Source organism: Branchiostoma floridae, chromosome 1, assembly GCF_000003815.2.
Source record: "Branchiostoma floridae strain S238N-H82 chromosome 1, Bfl_VNyyK, whole genome shotgun sequence".
Lineage (NCBI taxonomy): Eukaryota > Metazoa > Chordata > Leptocardii > Amphioxiformes > Branchiostomatidae > Branchiostoma > Branchiostoma floridae.
In genome coordinates this window covers 32,636,691-32,653,597 of record NC_049979.1, presented here as the reverse complement: position 1 = coordinate 32,653,597, position 16,907 = coordinate 32,636,691, and the positions used below count along the sequence as shown (strand labels likewise).

Below are 16,907 nucleotides of genomic sequence, written 5' to 3'. Positions count from 1 at the left end.
TGGCTAGGTACCTACGTAAACCCTATTCAGACCGGGGGGAGGCTTTTGAGGCTTGCGCCAAATTTAATGCTGCATAACGTCAGAACGGCTTATGCTGCAGCCACCACATTTAGTGAGTTTTCCTGAAATATTGTTGTCGACAATTACAATAAGGTTAACAAATTGTCCATATTTTCATGTTGCCATGGCAACCATTTGTTGACAGGCATTTCTGGAAAAAATCTCTTATTTTCATTCTATCAATGTATTTTTCAAGTTTCTTTGCTATATTACTGCTATTATCTTACATGGATAAAATCTTATGTTAAACATAGATAAGCATAAATTCTGCTATTTTAATGATTTCATCAGCCCAAATCAAAGATGGAGGACTGTATGACCACATCAAAAATAACTAGGTTATCATCCCTTAGAATTTGCAGCTACCTAGTATTTTTTCACCTCAATGAATGTATTTAGTCTATTTCCATTGTAATTTTTGATTATTTGTTGCAAAATGTATTTTTGAAAATTCAAGGTGGTGTAGCCCAACTGGTTTCTTAGATGTGCTTGACGTCATTGATGTTTACTACACAAGTAGTAGCAAACATTATTATTTTGTTATCTGTACTCGCTGCTACTTTTGTAGCGTAGTTGTAGCAAACTTTAAGTTTTTTGAGAATACCCCTTTATTATGGGTCCGGTTATTATAATCAAATCGATGTCGTCATATTACGTTACTTTACGTCATCGTAGCTTCAAACGACATTTACGTCTTGAATATTATGTCTATATCATTTCCGGAAAATTCAAATATCATTTTTTTTTATTTTACATCGATGACCAAAATGACAAGAGAGTATAAAGTTTTCACCATAAAAATTGATATTATGGTCTTGTTGCTTACGTCAGCCTCGTGATATCAATGAGTTTAAATTACCACACGTTTCAAAACGTCAGCTGTATTAGACATGGTTTAATTGTAGATAATCGTATTATCTTTTTAGCTGTGGGATCAAATCAATATGATCCTTTTTTGCTGGCCCATTGACAATAATAAAATAACAGTAAACTGTGAATATCTTGCCTTTCGGGTCGTCTATGAACCAAATACCTGAAATCTATGTAAGTAATAGGAGATTTGATTTATCTTTACACAACAAGGGAACATATATAGTTTATTCTCTCTATAAAGGCAAGTTGTGCAGCCACATTAAAATAATCAGTGTAAATATGAAACGCATGAAGCCTTCTAGAAGATAAGCTGCATTGGGAAAATCGCTAAAAGCATTTCATTATATACATGCTTGTTAAATTATCCTCTGAATGATTACACGCTGAGTGTTAAAAGTTACGTTTCCCCAACTAATCTATCCCACCGTCCTTAAGTTGACGGACACACACACAAACACAGAGTAAGAGAACATAATTAAATGCTTTTAAATATTTGGACTTTTGCTGAGCGTTCTGACAACATTATGTTTGCACAGCTTAGGGATATGGTTATGTCAATTATCAAGTTCATCTCGAGTAATTCAATTTAAATATTTTAACCCTAATCAGACTTTTTTTTGTCTATCTAGGAGGGGTGGGCTTTTGAGGCCCGCACCTACGAAATCTTGTAACTATTGTTTATTTTCATTAGAGAATGTTTTAGACATATTATCTAAACCTTTTTAGGAAATTTGACAGTACTATAATGTATAAGAGACAGATTAGCATAATAATGGAAACATGATTCAAATAGTCTGTACTGTTTTTAAAGGAACTTCAGCAAACCATACAAAATGACCAAATGTAAGTTACAAAGTTACATAATGCAAGGTTTCAATCCGATAGGATTATTTGATGATAAAACAATACTATCTACTTAAAATGTAAGTTCATCTGTGACGGTATTCAACATTATGTTACAGGACCAAATAACCATATAACCGTGATCAAAATAAAGCGCTTACCAACAAGCTTTCGATCAGTCCTTTGATCCTTCTTAATACTATATACAGTTAATGGAAAAACAACTTTCTTTGAATTTCAAATCATGTCAAAATTGTATCAAAGAGTCTATTTCGGATCGTCCTTTTGAACTTAAAAAAAGTCTTCCTCACAGTTGAAGTTGCTCTCATTTGTTTGGGCAAAGAAAAATTACTTGTAATACTTCCCTTATAATGAACAAACATAGTCCTGTGCCTCTTTGAACTATTCATATAACTGCCAGCCGATGCCTCACACAGAATGGCAATCCAATGTTATCATTACTTAATATTCTGGGATTAGTATAGTCAAGCTAACTTCTTCATATGTAGTCTTACTTCGATTTCATATCTGTTGTCTCTCGATTGAAAACATAATTTGGAGAGCAACTTGTAAACTTTTTCTACCGTGGCCACCAATGATGTGAAATGCACGGCTGACGATAGCGTACTGACGTCCGTAGTTTAAGTTATATATTTTTCCCCGGGCATATGTGATATAAAAGAAACGAATATCATATATCTTGATAAATGACTGACAAGGAAAACTACAAGGGCAATAAAATGAAATTACAATTAAATAACAATTACGTTACAGTACTGACGGAATATCAATCAACAACAGGAACATGCCTTTGCTGCTATCATCTTGCTATTAGTTAATAGGGACGTATTTAACGATAAAACATAAAGTTGTCAAACGTCTGTCGAACATTAGATATATTGCTAATTTGCACATTAAATCGATAGCATGTGCCGCCGTATTGATCATTACCACGTTAATCAGAATATGATAGGGAGTGATCACAGTTCGCAATAATCGAGACAGCAAATAAGTCTACAATGATATCTATTCATTTCTTGTTTGGATGCTCGGAACGACTGATAAGGAAAAGGCAAAGAATATAAACGTAAATCAAATTAAGATAAAGTATTGACAAAATAACAATCAATAACAAATCTATGATATTTATTGACATGTATGGTGTTTAAGAAACTTTGCTAAGAATGGCGTCTCTTACGCATCGGACGACTTCAATATGAGGACGCTGGTACGATGTTCCAGTAAAGCTAAAAGATATCCTAAAGTCCGTTGCTTCGTATATTTGGCAGAAATCCCTGTAAAAAAGAACTTCGATTCAATTATGAAAGTAAACAATTAGAAAGACATTTAGCCGGCTGCTCATTCAAAACGGTTATTTTTTACCCTATTCAGACCGGGGGCGAGGGTGGGTGGGTGAAGAACGGCTTATGCTAGAGCCACAAAAATTGGTGAGTTTTTATAAAATATTGTTAGCAAGAATCTCACGAAGATTAACAAAATCCAGTTTTTAGGGTTGCCATGGTAACCGTTTGTTTAAAGGAAGTTTTGAAAAAAAATCGCTAATTTCTGTTTTTACAATGTATTTTTCACGTTTATTTGCTATATTTTTGCATTTTTTACATAAATCAAATCTTATGTTATTAAGAAAAGGTTTCATAATTAGATTTGCATAAAATTTGCTAATTTGATGACGTCATTAGCCCAAATCCAAAATAGCGGACCGTATGGCAAGATAAAGAATAGCTAGCTTATTATCCCTTAAAATATGTAACTGCCTGGTAATTTTTTATCGAAAACCATCCAAATGAATGTATTTAGTCTATTTCCATTGTCTTTTGTGATTATTTGTTGCAAAAAAAAAAGATTTTAGAAAATTCAAGGTGGTGGGTATAATATAGTATCAACTGGTATCTTAGATGTGCATGACGTCATTTTATGACGTCTTTTTTGACGTCATCGACATCACAAGTCATATTAACATCACAAGTCGTAACGTCATCGTAACGTCAAACTTCTTTTTTTGTCAGGAAAAATGTCTTCATGTCTAGAAATTTAGTGGCTGCACAACACATAATCCAAGAGTTATAGGACTTAGAAGAGGAGGGCCTAAAAAGCACCCCCCCTCCATGGGGATGACCAAAAAAGCCCGGTCTGAATAGGATTAAGTTTTGAATGAGTTTATTGGACGGAAAAAAACCTGAAGACGAGTTTGCTTTTACTGCTTCTGCATTGAAATGATTTAGATATTTCTGTGTATTATTATTTGAAAACAGTTATTAAGTCATAGAACACTATTTTAGATGGTATATTTTAAAGTCAGCAAATTTTTTAAGTTACCTGCCCAGCATCTGCCAACTAAGATATAAAATTGTACCAATGCCATATTTAATACATCCACAAAGAATTAGAAGCAATGGGCTGGATACAACGATTTGCTTAATCCAAATCCACAACATGCCATGGTCAAAATATATAAGTTATAACCAAATTTTGTACCGTATCAACATATGAAAATATTCTTAATTGGGATTGACATTATCATCAGTTCAAAAGATGCAAAATCATTGAATTGCTCTTGCAACTCCGACGTCATATAACTCCCAAACGGCATGTGCTAGTACGAATAAACGTTGTGACTTTCCTGGACTTTTGTTGGCAACAACTAAGTCAAATGTAGTAAGGTTATCATTTTCGTATTGTCATGGTTTTTTGAAAAGTGTATTCGACAATATTTTTAGGTTTTCATGCTAAACCAAACCAGCAAGTGCCTATGTGGAAGAAGCTGAGGCTAGACTGAAGCTCACAGAGTTGATTGGTGCAACCCAGGCAGGATTGGAAGGGTAAGTGTAAACGATGGTTGCAGACGAACTGGCCACCGGTTGTCGTGCACCGAAGGAAGGCAAATGGCAAGGAAAATGTCCAGCTTCAAGTCTTTATTCCATTTCTCCAAGGTCTCACAAATGGTTCCAGTTAGCGGCAGCACTACTCTCAAACTATAGCTAAATGTCCGGTCGAAAGTCTCCGCTACTCCTCACTTCTGCTCGGCTGTTTAAGAGTAGTTCCGGAGTCAGGCCTTCCCGCCTTCCTGACTTAAGAAATTTCCTAAATTTCAGCTTTTATTTCCTAAACTTTTTTGGATCCTCCCCATGGCCGATTCTGAATAACAAATGTGAATTCCCCGATTTTGGTTGGTTAGAAATATGCAGAGCAGAAGTGACAGTTCATCAGAAACGGATCTTTTCCAGTTACAATTGACTGACATTTGGCTGCGAAATACGTGTCGAAACCCCCATTTTCCCATTTATGTTCATTAAAATGCTGATACCGTAAGGTCAGAGGTCTGGTTCACGAACTCACTGACCAGGTCACTGCACAACCTGCCCCCCCCCCCCTGCAATACTGTAATCGTCAAACCTGGATCAATTACTAACACTCGACAGTCATGTCACACATCGATCACCGAGGACCCGTCAATACGAAAGTAGGTAGGGTTTACAAAGTGTAGCTAATGGTTGCTGCCATACCTGGTAGGAATACAAGGCTTTTCACTCAGTAAAATTAGTCATACAAGAAAAGAATAAGTACATAATATAATTGTCTCGCACATGTCAGTCTATCACATCGTTCCTATCTAACACTGGGTTGTTTACTGATGTTTTAAAGTCTATTTTGCTAGATCGTGTCTTCTGAGTAGACTATGGTGACGTCTGGCGTCTCAAGTATCTATATCTTAATTGGATGTGACCCCTGCTTTGGTTGAGGTCACTGTTGGCCCGGGACTAGGTTTATTCAGCTCCCCCGTCAATCACTGGAGACCACCGGAGGAAGTCTTCCGGGTTACAACTGGTAATTACTTGTCAAAAGATAACATTCGGTAGGGAAGTAGAGCACACATTCAGTGATTACTGCACTTATAACACTTACAAGATATTACACTTCTTTCTAGATTTCATCAACAACTTTAAGAATGGGCAACTTTTAACATATGTCTGTCCTAAGTCTAAGGCGATCTTAGAAACCGGTGCTGTATGCCCCCATTCTGTCTTCGATTGAGATATCCACTTACCACGCTCGGGTTTGTGCAGCCAACGACCTGGTAACGTACCATAACTAATTATTATTTCCATTTCTACCGAGCATCAGACTAGAGCCACAGCCTGGGAATGGTGGCAGTGAAGTTCAAATAAACTGGCTTTCCTTCCGCAGGTTCTCAAACCCAGCATAGTCTTTATCTGCCAAAGGATCGTTTTAGAAGACGTACGTCGGCCCAGCTCTAGTCATCTGCGTGTTGGCTTATCAGATATCGCTAATCGGTCATTTTAGATAACACCCTCGCCCACAGTCTGGTGCAGAGTGTCGGGCCGAAGTAAGGAAATATATATGGGAAAACGGGGCCGAAGTAAGGAAATACTTTGGGAGACAGCTAGCATTACCTCAAGCAGGCCTAGCTTGCTAGGGGCCTGCTTACAAAAGGGTTAATACCTAATAAGTGGTGGTCACCCTCTACAGCGAAGGAAAGGCGAGTGATGGTAACACAGGAAATAAGAGATGTAGAAGAACAGAAAATGTCGGCAGTAGCAGCGGGACAAGGCAAACGAGGGAGGTGGATTGCCTGGTAAAGTCTTGAACAAAGAGATGTACCATTGTCCTAGGGCCATTGGAGCCTCTCAGCATTTCATTCCTGTGACATTCCACATATGATCTACTAACAACACCCTTGTTCTGCTGCAACATCCTTTGAAAGATGGTTCAGAGTGCTAGGGTGCAAAGGAATGGAAATTAAGTCTATCACCAGAGCTGCAGTAGAAGCGGCTGAAACGGGTTTTGTATAGATATGGAGCAAGAACATCCAGGTCACATAGGCTGAGACATAGCCATTCTGTAACTCACCAGTGAGAGGTGGTGTACAAATCACTGCTGGCCCCCCACCCCGATGGAATATTGATGCTAATAGGCCGAAATTCCAAACGACGAGTGGTAATTCAACTGCCAAACCATACTTGTTTTGTTATATATGAAAATGTAACATTTCGTAATAGATATTCAAAATTTATACTAGTGTTATGACGTAATTCGTCGAAATACAAGGTGGCGGACAATATCATGATGAAAAGAATAATTAGGTTCATTATACGTTTCATTATGATGAGCCTAATTTCACTCGAATTATATCACTAATTTGTATTTTCGTAGAACGAAACATGGTTGGTTTTGATTCAGAAACCTTGAAAGTCTTTTGGAAAATGATGGCCAAGGAATGTCATAAAACCCAATTATATAGGTATAACATACCAAGCTGACAAAAAACAATATTCACTTCAATCCAGATATCGTATCTTCCCTTTTATTATAGAATAAACCTACCTCAGATCATCGTGTCAAGGGTAACGTGGTCAAAGCTCTTCCTTAACATGAATTGGCAATCCTTTGGAAGAAGAATAATTACAGGTTATATATTAACAAAATCTTTTCTGAGAAAATTCGATAAATGATTAACCAAAATGATAGCATATAGCTTCCATAGGCTTTCAAACTACATGTGTTGGAGTCAGTTTGCAGCAAGGCGACTAAACTTTACTACAACAAATAAGCGATCAAATACACAGACGGACTGTGAATTCCGTATGAAACCTTTGAAACTCATTTCAACTTTTGCCGTTAAAAAAAATCAAAAGAACATCCATGAAGTTGCTTCACCATTTTCCGCGTTGGCTAACTTATTTTCTTCAACGTCTACAATAATACATTGAAGTGCAATAAGTTGCTTAACGGGGGGGGGGGGGGGGTGAGGCCTGCCCCAACTTTGATGCCCTATAACGCTAGAACGGCTTATGCTAGTGCCACCAAATTTAGGGGGGTATTCTTAAATATTGGTGGGAACAAATTGGCGAAGTTTAACAAATTTTCAATTTTTTTCTTGGTGCCATGGCAACCTTTTGTTGACATTCTGTTTTGCCAAAAAACGCTAATTTCGGCTCTAACCATGGCTATTTGCCAAATTACCGCCATTTTGGTACATAAATACAATCTTATGTTATTTAAAAAATCTTTCATAATTAGAAATGCCTTAATTATGCCAATTTGATGACGGCCTCCACCCCAAATCCAAGATGACGGACCCCATGGCCCGATCAAGAAAAACTAGCTTATTATCCCTTAAAAATTGGAAAAACCCGGGATTTTTTCCTCCAGAACCCTCTAAATGAAAGGATTTAGGCCATTTCCCTTGGCTTTTGGGAATATTTGTTGCAAAAAAAAAAATTTTTTAAAAAATTCCAGGGGGGGCGTTTAATATGGCGGAGCCCAACTGGTATCTTAGATGTGCATGACGTCATTTTATGACGTCGTTTTTGACGTCATCGATGTTGCTATTGGCAACACCAGTCGTAACAAACATTACCATTCTGTTATTTGCACTTGCTGTTACATTTGTGGAGCAAAACTTGAAGTTTTCTTAGAGTGCCCTTTTTTCATGGGTCCAGCCATTAAAATCAAATTGATGACGTCATAATTACGTCATATTACGACGTCGTAACGTTAAACGTCTCATACTCGTCACATATTATGTCTTTTTCACTCCCTAAAAAATGGTGGCCGCACGACACGTCGTTCAAGTGTTATAGCACTTAGAAGTGGAGGGCCTCAAAAGCCACCCCCTCTCCCCCCGTCCAGGGATGACCAAAAAAGCCCGGTCTGAATAGGGTTTAACGTCACGTTTTCCTTTTTGACAACATAACGAGTGCCTTTCCCTAATATATAGACGCTACTGAAGGAAAGTACGCGAAAAATGACTTGAAGTGACCGTGTATGGTAGACGTCCCTGTGAAAAGTGGGTGTAACATCATCATTAACCCTCAAGCACCCGACCTTTTTTTGCGACTAAAATGACCGAGTGGGGTCCAAACGGACCCCAAAATGTTTTGTTCATAAAATCTCTGTTCCAATTCCTATCGGTGATCATTGTACATACATTGCTTCTTCAATGTAAGAGGAATATTTCGACATGTTAAGGTGTTGCTAATTCCACCTCATTATCATAATTTATGCAAAAGATCAGAAGGACCATCTTTTGCACTAAACCTATTCTGACCAGAGAGGGGAATTTTGAGGCCTTCAGCAACCTTTATGTCGCATAACTCATGAACGGCTAGTGCTAAAGCTACGAAACTTGGTATTATATCACAAAATATTGTTAGCAAAATGTTTTTGTCAATAAAGTAAATTTATCATTATTTGGGGTTGCCATGGCAACGGAATTATGACAGGCATATTTTTGCCAAAATTTGCCGATATCGATTCAAACAAGGTTTTCTTGGTAAACAATGCTTGTTTTCTTACAACAATAAAATTCTATGAAATTCAATGCTATTTTCATGATTCGAAATTTATTATTTATGCTAATTTCATGACGTCATTAGTCAAAATCCAAGATGGCCGCCCTTATTAGCTAAATGACGTCATAATGTCGTCATATTATATGTTTATGCAACAGAAGTTTTTATGAGGATTTAGTTTCACATCTTTGTTATCTTCTGAAAGTTTGGTAGTGATACAATAAGTAGTTAGGGAGTTAGATTCAAAAGTTTGTTTCAAAAGCTGCACTTTTTTGCTGGGGTCCGTTTGGACCCCACACGGACTGATCACGGACTTTCTTTATAGCTTCCACAGTATTGTACCAATCCTCATAAAAACTTAGGAGAAGGTATAGAAGATATTGGTTGACAAAGTCACGGAAGGAATTTTTCTTCAGATTAAAAATGTTCAAATGGTACTTCAAAATTTACGCCTGGGGTCCAAATGGACCCCACTCGGGTGTTTGAGGGTTAACAGCGAAAAATGCACAGTTTAAAAGAGTATTAACAGAAAAAAAATTCCCCAGATATGTATTATATTGGTACGTTAACGACAGCAGTTGATTGACTGAAAGCATTTTAGGAAGGAACACAAAACATTTCTTAACTGGTATTTCCGATAGCGTAAGTTAGTGTACTTAAAAAGTAATCCTACAACACAATAGCATCAACAATTATGCCAGTACCAACAGGTACATGTTCCAATAGCCCTAAAGAAAGATATGGATAAAATGGAAAGGAATTAGATTCAATCTGATAGTCTCTGCACTATAAACTAAAACAGGGATACAAGTGTTCCCTTAATAAAAAAGAGCACTTTGCATCCGTATACAGTACGTCTATTCAGTCCAAAAGAGAGTGTTATTTTCCAAAATGGATTGATTATGGGAAGTGAAAAATGCATACTACATTACATTAAACGGTATCCATGTGCATCAAAAAACACCAATCAACATTTCCCAAGTACCCACTTATGAAATTAAACAATCTCAGCATATAGCTGAATAAAATGTCCCTGACTTAACTTAGGTTACAAAACTAATTCCACGGGCGTTAAGAAAAACACGTCTTGTCATTTGTTCTTTGATATCTTGTAAACAATTTACCTTTTTAGTGTTGTTATTGCCCCTTGTTGCTGCCAAAAATATTTACAATAAAGGAAGTGTCTATACATGACGTAAAATGCATGCTTATGGTCTGCATTGGTTTATTGAGTATCATATTGTTTTACAAACACACATTGCGTAATTGACCAAAAGCGAAATTCTACAACCGGTCGGCTAATTATATATCTATTGATATAGTGTCTATTGGAAAATAAAACTTCCTTTTTCAGTGGAATACCCATTTTATAAACCAATTATATACCAATAGGTACACTTTTGTACGAAATATGCATCAAGATGCAAAACTTGCAAAATATGAAGGTTTATTATGAACATTTATGAAGTAGTTCTTGACTACCACTTGTAAAGTTAGGCAAATAGATCAATGGGTCTTCAGGATAAAGGTTACGACGGGCAATTGACAAAGAAGATTTACATATGATCTATCCATAAACTGTTAGAAAATACCATGTTTTAACCAAATTGAACATTATTAACAGAAATATCACCATGATCACAGAATTGCCATACTGATTTTTTTTTACAACGTATAATCCACTGCTAAAAAAATCAACTGTCAAATCTGTGGATTTGACGTTACGGCTCATTTTTTATTCATTTCCAAAAACCGGAAAGGCTCAACTTCACCATAGACCTTTTGATTAGATTTGGGTCTTTTTTAGTTCAGTGTCGAACTTGATAGAGATCATACTATGCCATACTGTGCTAGATAAACCTCTACCAGTTATAATCTAGGTGATGTGAGATGCTGTGTAATTGCTATAACAATGATGATTTATGTAATACAGCTCTTGCTATGTCAAAGATAGCGGAATAGAACGACAAAATTAATTAAAGAACCAGGGTCATACCTTGTTTAGTTTGCTTCTGTTCCAAGTACAAAGTATAGAGAGCTCTTTTCTTGCCAATGTTCAAGCCGCGGCCATGATTAAGAAACAGCGACACGAGGCTTCTGCTGGTGCCGATATCTGCAGCCACTGCTTCTTGACAGATGTTATTCTTGAGAAGGAATTCCTTGATTTCTCGATTCAAATCCATCATATCTGTAATATTTTTCCTAGTAGCAAAACACATTCATGATTTGATTTATGACAAACATTAAAATATTTCATTTATTTATTAAAATATGCATGTTAAGGTTAAGGTAAAGGTGTAATGATAGAGAGCATTCTAGAGAAACCTTCTATTTTGATTTAAAAATGACGTACCCAAAGTTTCGATTGACCGATTTCAGTCATTGCCAAGGAGGGGACAAACTTCCATATCGCACAACGCAAGAATAGCATACATCAAAGCCACCATATTTCGTAAGTTATTCTAGAACTTAGTTGGCAACAATTTAAAGGTATGAAAAACTTTCATCTTGACAAAGCAACCTTCGAGTGTTGATATTTTTGACAAAAATCGCTAATTATTGTTCTAACCATAAATATTTTACGTTTATCTGCCATCTTACTGCTATTTTCCTACATAGAATATCTTTTATGATTAAATGTTCATATAGTATACTAGTTTGATGACGTCATGGGTCAAAATCCAAAATGGCGAAACAGATGACTGGATTAAGAATAGCAAGCTTATTATCCCGTTGAATTTTTACCTACCTGTTATTTCTTCATTTAAAAAAAAATATAAAAAAAAAATTGAAAGAATGATTTAGTGTATGTTCATTTCATTATTGTGTTTATTTCTTGCAATTTATAGTGTTATTGGTAATGCAAATGCGTCTTTTATGCTGTTATATTTCAGTATCATACCTTGTAGTCTCCTGGGAGTAAGAAGGGTCGGACCTCAATACCCCACCCCATCCATGACCAAAAAATCCTAGTCAAAGTAGGGTTAACATAAAACAGGGTTGGTCAGTCGAAAATATGGGTAAGTCAAATTTCTCACCCCAACATTTAATCATATTTCAAGTAAATATAAAAGGGTAATAACACCTAGCTTTACGAAAATCTTTTGGATTTATGTCCTATGTAAAGTTGGCAACCGTTACGGAGAGAGAGAGAAGGAGAGGGAGAAAGAGAGATAGATAGATACAGACATATAATATATACAAAAATTAGATATATAGATATATAATTTATGACCATACTCCATCATCTTGTCCACTTCTTTCATCAAATCATGTTCTGCAGCTTTTTCGAGAGATCGGATTTCATTGTTTTCCGTCCTTTCTGTTGTATCCATCTTCAATTGACATCCATAATGGTGTTTTTCATTGTCTGTTTTTAGATAGTCCTCTAAAAAAGAATCAAGGGTGAAAATCTTATTTAGCATGTGTGCACCATTCGTATTTACCTAGCTATGGAAACTGTACAGGAAGACCAGTGAGGAAAGAATTTGTCATATTTGTACATACAACAGAGACGAAAGTGCAGTAAGGACTATATTATACATTGAAAGTAGATATACTGTAGCCCAGAAGGCTTCATCAAGTAAGTCTTCCCCACAATGTATGAAGAGTATTGTTCACCACGTCTGTGACATGCAGCTGCTAAATTGAATTGCATTGGCCGTGGAAATTAATTTTACATAGGGTAGGTCTATTCAAATAGCAAATATCTTTTAAGTTCATAGCTAGGTTTTATAGTCTGGGTACAATCCGGATAGTAGTTCGCTCCTATGTTCGCTTCCGCTATCCGTTTGGAGACATGCACATCCAAACCGTTTGGTTCTAACGTCAGTTTATGACCGAATCAAGGAATAGGTCCTTGAGCACTCGGAGGGTTTGTCCGGTGTTGGAACACTGGTTCGAACGAGAGCTTGAATCCAATCCATAATTCGCTCATATAATGGACCAATCAGCGCTTGCGTCCAAAATTTGGACAATTCTAGACGTTAAGATGGTCCGCGTTCCCGAAAAGAAGCACAGAGAAGCGACTGTATGTGGTATATAATGAACGCCGGAGCGAACTGCTTACCGGATGGTACCCAGGCAAATGTTCTTATGAGTCAATGGTAGTAATATGTTTTTTGGTGTTCTTTTTCTTCCCTCAGAGTTTCAGAAACCCGTTTCCATCGCAACACGACAAATCATAAACGTAGCTTTTTGTGTAAATTGTTGTCAACAATATTTTACGAAAAGTCAACAATTTTGATTGTTCTAGCACAAGCTGTTTTGGAGCTATACGACGTCAAAGTTTGCGCAGGCACTTTTAGCACACACACCCGGTCTGAATAGGGTTAATCCGAAAGAAAATTATATCTAATCAAGTTCAACAAGAGTTCTTTGTTTGCATTTTAAAAGAGAAAGGGATTTTCGTACAAGTAGCCAAATGATACTGTTGCTTTTATATGATATATAGAGGTAATGACTTCAAGAAAAATAACATAGGGCATCTCCATGTCACGTAACTTGTAGTTATATACCGTCGATGTCGATGTTTCCGGTTTTGTTTTGCTGCATGGTGCAAAGGATTTGTAAGATGCTGCATTCTGACAGACCAGTCTGATGGAGACTCTGATGAATTGACAACTGACGTGTCAGAAGGATGAGCTGCTCATATGTGAATACCGACTGAGGTCCAGTTCGTACCATAGGCAGCCTTTCCCTGAAAAGCATGGAATTCCATACAAAAGATGAGTTAAGCATTATTTTGAAATTATTATCAGATGAATTTGACCCTATCCAGACTGGGGGGGGGGGGCAACTTTGACGTCTTATACCTCTCAAACGGCTTCTTGTACAACAACCAAACTTGGTGACTTTTCCAAGAATATTGTTGGCAACAAATATTAAAAAAGAGTAGTTTTTTTTCGTGTTGCTATGGCACGGGTTTATTTTACAAAAAATAACTTATTTTGGTTTAAACAATGGGATTTTATGATTTTCTTGCTAAATTGCACTTATTTTCCTATATCTTTCACATCTTACGTATCTTAGAGTGATATTTACAATTAGAATTCTTAAATTATGATAATATGATGACGTAATTGATCAAAATCCAAGATGGCCGACAATATCTAGTTGAAAGTTATAACCAGCTAATTTTTACCCTGATTTCATCACTACTTGGTATTTCCTTACAGAAAACCTTCATGTGAACGTTTTCAATTCGTTTCCATTGGATTTTAGCATTATATTTTGAAAAAGATGTATTTTAAGGTTCCAGTTCGAAATTTGATTTGACCAGCTGACGAGGTAGTCCTTGAAAATAAGACGCAAATCATAGGTCACCACCTTAGTTTTGGCTCTGAATTTTTCTGCTACCGCTAAAGCAGTGTATAATCTTTTATATTTCCAAAAGAGCCCATTTTTGGTGGCGCTTTACGGTGCCACAGATTTCGCCGTACAGTTAACACTGCTTGATATTAGTGTGCGATAGCGGTAACGCGGTTTCTTTGCGTTATATATGCGTTTAGACTGCTTTAGCGCCATGGGAGCTCGCGGAAAACGTATCAGATACCTTTTCTTCCCTTTTGCTCAGTGTACAGAAGAACTATTCACTTTCTTTGCCATATTAGTCATTACCCCAGGAAACCCCATTTCTACAGAAAATGTCAACTGAGTCTGTCGGCCAGTGACAAGGCACCTTTTTTTTAGCGGAATTGATGAATTGGCCGAAAACTGTGGATTTGAGAAGCGCTAGCGATAGAGTCAAATCGGCTCCAAATCGTAAAAAACTCCCAACCGAGACCTTAAGAAATTGACGTTGATAATCCAAGATGGCGCATAGCTAAACTACAGATGGCGTCATTTCATGACGTTATTTTTGACGTCGTTGCGTCGGATCTCGACAACAGATGTCTTATATCACTTAAGTATCGATGAAAACTTTATCGTTTACTTTTTGTGAGAATAATTTAAGTATTATGGTAATTCTCCATTAAACTGGACAAGCACATCACCCCCTACACATTAGGTGATCGTACCATAAGCCGTTTTGAAATTACGAAAGGGGTCAAATGACCACCTCGCCCTGTCCAGGGATTATCAAAAAAGGCAAGTCTGGATAGGGTTAAAAGAAATTTTAGAACGTAGCGAAAGGAGAGTATACATGGCCATTGCATTATGGGTTACATGTTTACGAAAAAAACGGATCATTGCAAAACCATACTTCCTCCAAGATTTGCATATAGATCTAACACTTGCTCGGAGATAAACCACATACATTCATTCTTGCGTTAAAGTTAATTCATATCCTCCATCGGCAGGTTATGTTTTATTCTACAAAAGATGTAAATGGAATTTAACGTTTTCGTGACTATGAAGTGAACCATGTGTTTGTATTCATAATAAACCTAAATGTGCATGCGGAGATGCCCCAATTTCTCCGTACAGGTTTTTAACTTTCTTGAAGATAACGTGAACCTTGTGCCATATTCAAAGTGCGCGGAAATAACTCCATGGACCTTGATGGCTGTACAAGCAAGCTCTATGACAATTGTCTGATATATTTAACGATCTTCCGTGCCTAACTTTGATTGTTGTTCTGAAAGTCCAAACCAACATACCCCAGACGATAACTTTGCTGCATGGTGTAGAGAGCTTGGAACATGTTGTCCCAAGGCAGACCCGTCTGCTGAAGTCTCTCACCAATTGACACCAGCCGTGTCAGCAGGTTAAACTGCTCAAGGGTAAATCTTGGCTCCGTGTTATCTATTCTGTCCTCAGTCATCTTAACACTGGAACATAAATAATGGTGTTAGTATACCCCTAGGACATAAATATTGGTGTTAAGACATTCATATATTTTTAACCTAAGCTATTCTAGTGCGTATGGGCCTGATATTTCCCTTGCAACATACTCCGTGTAAAGTCTGCATTGACTCACAAGAATCTACACTCACTCACTCACTTGCTTACTCACTCACTCACTCACTCACTCACTCATTCACTCACTCACTCACTCACGATCACTCACTCGTTGAGCTCGCTCGGGGTCTCCACATTGATACGCATGAAATCAATCTGCTCTGTTAAGATATCTTTATTGTACAAAAACTACAATTGTCTTCTCCACACGTGCGTTAAATGCTCGTAGACATCAGCCCAATTCTTCTGGAGACACCGACAGAAGACCTTTAGCCCAGAAGGACCAAACAGGGAGTTTCGGTGAATCACCCGTGTTAAATAAGATGAAAAGGCTGAGCTCGTCGTGACCGGCAACCGCACAGATATCAGTTAATTATACTTAGGGTAAAAAAAAAACTGCTCTTCAACAAGATTTTTAAAGTCTCACTTAAGAAGTAGTGATGCTGCCTGAGACGTCTGAACGGCTCCCAAACTATGCACTATGCACTATGCATTATAAGCATTTACATACTAAAATGCTTTTATTAATCTTGTGACAAACCACCTCCTGTTGTCGACAAATACAAAGCATGGCCATTTGCATAAGGAGGTTTAATCATTCGGTCATATTCATCATGTTATTGGGTTAAAACCTACGTTGTTCAATCTTACCCCATATCAGCATCCCAGTAGTCGGTCAAAGGTTCATTCTGCACTTTTGTTAAGGACAAATTTATCCATAGTAATAACAATGATTATTTTAGTTTATAGCTATATATATATATATATATATATATATATATTGGAGAAAAAATGTAAATAAGATATCCTACTTGCTTTATCACGATATATACATACGGAAGTGGTTTACGGCTTGGACATCATTTTTTCTATTTGTTTTTGGACAGACAATGC

At 37.0% G+C, this 16,907-nt stretch overlaps 2 protein-coding genes across 2 annotated transcripts in view; one reads left to right on the top strand and one right to left on the bottom strand.

Moving 5' to 3' along the window:
- Window positions 1–16,907, top strand: part of LOC118410961 (homeobox-containing protein 1-like) — a 1,064,572-nt gene that overhangs the window by 714,232 nt on the left and 333,433 nt on the right. The gene's annotated exons all lie outside the window — the stretch shown is intronic.
- Window positions 2,786–16,907, bottom strand: part of LOC118410969 — a 14,717-nt gene continuing 595 nt past the window's right edge. The window contains exons 2-7 of the mRNA XM_035812956.1: window positions 15,713–15,883; window positions 13,628–13,809; window positions 12,351–12,498; window positions 11,107–11,312; window positions 7,141–7,201; window positions 2,786–3,071 (exon numbers count right to left, since the gene is read on the bottom strand). Coding sequence (XP_035668849.1) covers window positions 7,170–7,201; window positions 11,107–11,312; window positions 12,351–12,498; window positions 13,628–13,809; window positions 15,713–15,883 — 739 coding nt within the window. The 3' untranslated portion in view covers window positions 2,786–3,071; window positions 7,141–7,169. The remainder of the gene's footprint in view (window positions 3,072–7,140; window positions 7,202–11,106; window positions 11,313–12,350; window positions 12,499–13,627; window positions 13,810–15,712; window positions 15,884–16,907) is intronic.